The sequence below is a fragment of the Dipodomys ordii genome, unplaced genomic scaffold (genome assembly GCF_000151885.1).
Source record: "Dipodomys ordii isolate 6190 unplaced genomic scaffold, Dord_2.0 Scaffold139, whole genome shotgun sequence".
NCBI classification, from domain to species: Eukaryota; Metazoa; Chordata; class Mammalia; order Rodentia; family Heteromyidae; genus Dipodomys; species Dipodomys ordii.
Window position 1 is genome coordinate 1,384,022 of NW_012267355.1, and position 6,000 is coordinate 1,390,021.

General features: G+C 33.1%; 1 protein-coding gene across 5 annotated transcripts in view; it reads right to left on the reverse strand.

Annotated features, from left to right (window-relative positions):
* Positions 1 to 6,000, reverse strand: part of Rnpc3 (RNA-binding region (RNP1, RRM) containing 3) — a 39,711-nt gene that overhangs the window by 25,432 nt on the left and 8,279 nt on the right. For all 5 annotated transcript variants that reach the window (XR_001175634.1, XM_013031411.1, XM_013031410.1 and 2 more), the window contains exons 4-7: positions 4,279 to 4,362; positions 3,638 to 3,749; positions 2,901 to 2,969; positions 1,360 to 1,502 (exon numbers count right to left, since the gene is read on the reverse strand). Coding sequence is in view for 4 of the 5 variants with exons in the window: in XM_013031411.1 (XP_012886865.1) it covers positions 1,360 to 1,502; positions 2,901 to 2,969; positions 3,638 to 3,749; positions 4,279 to 4,362 (408 nt within the window). In the remaining variant the exon portion in view is untranslated. The remainder of the gene's footprint in view (positions 1 to 1,359; positions 1,503 to 2,900; positions 2,970 to 3,637; positions 3,750 to 4,278; positions 4,363 to 6,000) is intronic.

Sequence of the window (6,000 nt, forward strand, 5' to 3'; positions counted from 1 at the left end):
GCCTCTAAAGGTTAAGTATATAACAGGTAGTTTTTATTTAACTATTATTTTTCTTAAGTTTTGTCACATTTCCAGGAGCTAAAGGGAGAGGCAACCAACCAGCAGTTGACAGTGCAAAGGCTTTGTTCTTGTTCAATACTCAATATGAAATAATGGTAACATTTCATACTATATCACTAAATAAAAATTAAAATAATCAAAACAAAAGTGTTTCTGGTCTGTTCTCAGTATTATTACATTTTTACAACAGGCAAGTTCAAAGAGGATAATTAAACAAATGCAACATTTTATACTACTCTTTGTTCAGCAATAAATTTCAACCTAGAATTGCCAGCTATGGTAAATGTTCCTATTGAAGAAAACTACTGTATTCACTCTCATTTTGTAGTTTTAGCACCACCCCTTTGACTTTTAACTTTTTCCACAAAGAATCACTACTTAGGAGACAATGACTTAGTTAAGATTAATACTGCTGTTGATTACATATGCTTTTTTCCAAGTCTGTGCGTTCTGCCTCATGTCAACAAATCCTTTTAATTGTGGTTTCTGTGAAGTTTCCTAAAATTCCTATCATTTGATAAGTAAGTCTTGGAGGGCAGAGATCAACAAACTATAGACCAAATCCTGCTGACTTCCTGCTCAACAGTTTTGATGGAATACAGAGACAACCACATTGGCTCTGACTGCTTTACTACTAGAAGAGTAGACAGAGTTATATTTGTACCAGAGACTACCTGACAAAGTCAAAATATTTACTATTCCACAGCTTGACAGAAAATGTTTCAAAATTCTGGTACCAAGTCAGGTAAAGATTATATATCTGAACATCACCAACAATTCATTATCCTTTCCCAGAATCCTTAAATAACATATGTATATTGAGAAGAACAATAAAGAATAACACTTTTAGCCAGGAGCCAGTTTCGAATACCTATAATCCTAGTTACTCAGAAGGCTGAGACCTGAGGATTGTGGAGTAAAGCCAAGCTAGGCAAGAACGCCTGTGATGCTCTTTTCTCCACCAAAAAGGCTAGAAGTAGCTCAAGTAGCAGAGCACTAGCTTTGAACAAAAACAAGCTCAGGGACAGAGACCAGGCCCTGAGTTTAAGCCCCAGGACCACTACCATCAACAAAAAAATTCTATGCATAGTTCCCAAATTTTTCCTACATGCCTAGTGTCCATTCTTTAGCCTTACTCTATAGATACTGTATACGCTTTAGGTGTTAGAGGTAGGAAAGTTGAGGACACATTCAAATGCCTCCAAACTTAGAGGAATTATATATAAACTATAAGAAAAATCTGAGTGTCTTTTCCAATTATGATTCTTAGAATTTATTCAGTTATTTAATACCACAAACCTCTGTCGATCTTCGTTATCACTGCTCTCATATTCTGATTCTACACTAGATAATTCTTCATCCTCATCTGGCAAAGGAGGGTCCTCAGGTGGTCGAGGTGACGTAGGTGGAAGAGGCGCATGCAATGGCATATAGTCTTCATACTAATTAAAAGAAAAAAACAAAAATATCTGCAATCTGTGATGTTGAGAAATAATTTTATATAAATATTTAATACTTGGTATTCATCGGAACTAACATTCCATACTTCTAATTTCTTGTCAGTTCATGAAATTATTTTATAAATTCAAAGGAATTTAAGAATACCTTCTATGACAGACCACTAGCTAATCAAAAATTTGTTTTGCCCTCTTTGGAGACCATGTGGACTAAATTTGCATATATCCCTAACATTTCATCTTGCAACCAAGTCGGAGCCAAAGAAACGTAGAGTCTCCACACATAATCTTCATTTCTCTTCTAATCTGCAGACTATTTTGGTAATGCCTGCATCAATCTGGGAAGAATGTTTTTCTGAGTGACTCAGAACAGAATATCCCTCTCTCCAATTTTGCATTACAACGATCTATAAACATACAAGTATTACACTGAAATAATTTCAAGAGGAGACAGAGATACTCCAAATTATTTGAAAAATTAGTATAGCACCTTTTTTTTTTTTTGCCAGTCATGGGGCTTGAAATCTGGGCCTGGGCACTTTCCCTGTCTTTAGCTCAAGGAGAGTGCTCTACTGCTTGAGCTACAGCACCACTTTCGGTTTTCTAGTGGTTTACTGGAGATAAGAGTCTCACAGAATTTTCTGCCCAGCTGGCTTTGAACCGTGATCGTGAGATCTCAGCCTCCTGAATAGTTAGGATGACAGGCGTGAGCCACTGGTGTCCGGCTACCTTCTCTTTTTTGTTACTGTTTTTCTGGACTTGAACTCAGCCTAATGCTGGCTAAGCAAGTGCTCTACAACTTGAGCTATGGCCTCAGCCCATTCTTTTTTTTTTTTGGGGTCCGGAAGTGGGGCCTGAACTCTGGGCCTGGGCGCTGTCCCTCAGCTCTTCAGCTCAAGGCTACCGCTCTACCACTTGAGCCACAGCGCCACCTCCGGCTTTTTTTTTCTTTTTTGCTTATGTGGTGCTAAGGAATCGAACCCAGGGCCTCAGGCATGCAAGGCAAGCACTCTACCATTGAGCCATCTTCCCAGCCCCAGCCTCAGCCCATTCTTGCACAATAAATTTTAGTGAACATATTACTAATCTTGCATGTCTTAAAAAAACTTTTAGAACTGAAACGATAATAATCAACTTTCAGGTAACTGAAATAATAAAATGTAATTAAAAGAAATATTGGAAAAAATTTGGTCTTCATAATCAAATGCATTTTTCCATTCGTTGTCTCTCCTCCACATTTAGTTCTCAGCTGTATTATTCATATCACATTTACTATACATTTGTTCCTATTTTCAATGAAAAAGGTTATTAACATACTTATGTAACTGACCACTCAGCAAGGGGAAACAATATGGGTCTTGAAAATTCTAAGATTTCTCTTACCATGGGGGGTCGTGCAGTAATTGGTCCAAAAGGTGTAGGTAAATTCATTTTATTCATAAGATGAAGTACCTTAAGGGGTTAAAATATTTAAAATCACGCAGTATTAAAATGATGATTTTACTAGATTTTACATTGCAGTAACACAACTAATTAATTTACTTCAAAGGAAAATCATCTTTTTCCTTTCTAATCGCAAGACTGGATGGAAATAAGGCACTGATATGTCTTAGAATGTTAGTCTTCCTACAACATTAGTCATTCTACTAGTACAATTATTCACATTAATAAGAGTTAGTAAGTCTCACATCATGTTATGTGAAACTTACTGAAAATATTTTTCTTAACATTGTTCCTAATTAGTGTGAGTTATAAAACAGTATAATAGGAAAATAAACATCTACTTCAAAAAAGTAACATTGCTAAAAATCTGCTTAGGCATCTACTATGTCTTTTCCTTTAAGAATGTCTGTATTTTGAAAGTATATTCTAAAGTAACAGAGAATTACCACAAATTACACTTTTAAAAGTACCTTCTCTTTAATATCCATTAATAATGCAGCTTTTGAAAATCTTCATTTGAGAGCCGTATACTGAAATATTTCATTGCATTTAAAACTGTAAATTGCTTTGTTTGGAATTTTTTCTGATTCATAAAATTGTAAGTCAGCAAAAGAATCAGCATAGAATCAAGCTACATAAAACATAGTTTGGAGGAAAATAAGCTTTATTCTGCATACCTGTACATAGAACTTAGGCACACTTGCCAACGCATTTACAATATTTGCTAGGATTGTACTTGAAGGTGGTGGGTACATATACTTGAGGCATGAATTTAATGGGAAAGTCAATCTACAGAAAAAAAAAAAAAAGGTTTAAATGCCCACAATTTTAATATATTACAACAATTTAATATGACAAAAAATTGTTCTGCATGTATTTAAAATAATTTAATAAAAGCTACATTTTAAATTTTAAAACTTTTTGAGTTAAAAAATTTGAAGTTACATAAAATGTTTAGTTTAAGTTATTAAAGTGAACAAAGTATTTTAATAACAATATCCTATCACTATTTTAGTTAACTGAAATAATACAAAATGTCTTTTATTTACCTTACTTCTTTTAAAATTTAATTATTCTTAAAAGAAAACTTGCCTTCTGATTGCATTAAAGAAAAAGAAGGCATGTTTATCAGACCTTAATTATAGTTCTACTTTAATAGATGCTTTTTTTGAAATGAATTCAGTAGCAAACTTATAGTTCAAAATGTTCACAATACTTTAAAATTACAAATGATGCGTGAAAATATCCTTAAAGGTTATCTTATTTATAAAAATCACATAGACAAAACCAGAACAATAAAAAACAAAAAAATACGAACCCATGGTTTGGTGCAATTCCATTTTCTATTGTTAAAAAACCAATCTCTTTCTTTTCTTTATCATCTTCCACAGTGTCATCAGACCTAGAACATGTACAATCAAATTGTTCTTATCTTTGGAAAGAGTAAAAACTGCATCCATAAAAAGATAAATTATCATTGCAAATATAGCATTATAACAGTAATTCCATTAATAAAGAAAAACTACCAAGCATTTCTCCAGGAAACACCAGTAAAAATGAAACAAAGAATTATATTTTATACTTGACTGAACATTTCTTATATTATTGTACTAGATAGCTCACTGTTATTTATATTTCAGTCAGTTTATAAAAAATGGTATGAATATTCTTAGTAATCAAAAGAAAACTAATTACAGAATATATAATTGTATAAGTCAAATTTCTATGTTTATTTATGTCCAACTCAATCCAGATTTTTGTACTTCAATCAAGTTCCTAAATGATGTGACTGGCTGAAGGACTATACTCTAGGACCCACAATTGTAAAGTATGTTTGTAAAGGCTATGTAACACAAAGTCATAGGTAGGAATAAATACTAGTCTTCCATTTCAAAAGCCTTATATATCCATGACTCTTCTTATCTCTAATAAGAAATTTATACTACATATTGAAATTTGATACCCCAAAATTTGCAATGTTTTGAAAGGAGATCCAATGCCATAAATGGAAAATTCCACACCTGACCTTACACAATACATCAGTCAAACTCAGGCACACTAAATATATCTAAGTTCCTAATAGGTTTATGAAACATAAATGAGTTTCATATTTAAGCATGAGTTGTAGACTCAACATAACTTACTATGTATTGGCAAGTATTCAAAAATTTAAAACACATCTAAATCATTTAGGATAAGGAATAATCAACCTGTAGTTGCCTCTTCCACTGTTCATTCCATTTCCTTCCCACTTTACATACTTAGACTAAATTAGATAGGTTAAATATTCAAGTACCTCCTGAACAATTAGAAGCAAAAATATATTGTTCTACCATTTTGAATTAACATATCCTTGCTATTTCAAGTTATTTACTTGCTAATCTGAAAACAAACCAATACATATAAAAGTGATTTTTTAGAAAGTGTTTAGGTAGCAGGATACAAAATAAACCCACAAAAATCAGTTGCCTTCCTGTACACTGACAATGTACAAGAAGAGAGGGAAATAAAGGGAGTAACCCCATTCACAATAACCTCCCAAAAAATAAAATATTTAGGAATTAACCTAACCAAAGATGTAAAAGAACTATTTAATGAAAACTATAAAAAGTTAAAGAAAGAAACTGCAGAAGACACTAGGAAATGGAAAGACCTCCCATGCTCTTGGATAGGCCAACTTAATATAGTAAAGATGGTAATACTTCCAAAGTTAATATACAAATTCAATGCAATTCCTATTAAATCCCAATGATGTACATCACTGAAATACATAAAACAGTCCAAAAATTCATATGGAACAACAAAAGACCTAGAATAGCCAAAACAATTCTAGGGAATAAAGACAACATGGGAGGGCTATCCATGCCGAATTTCAAACTCTACTACAGAGCTATAATAACAAAGACAGCATGGTACTGGCACAAAAACAGACCTGAAGGCCAATGGAACAGAATAGAAGATCCAGAAATAAATCCACAGGCCTACAGCCAGCTGATATTCGACAAAGGAGCCAAAGACATACAATGGAAGAAACACAGCC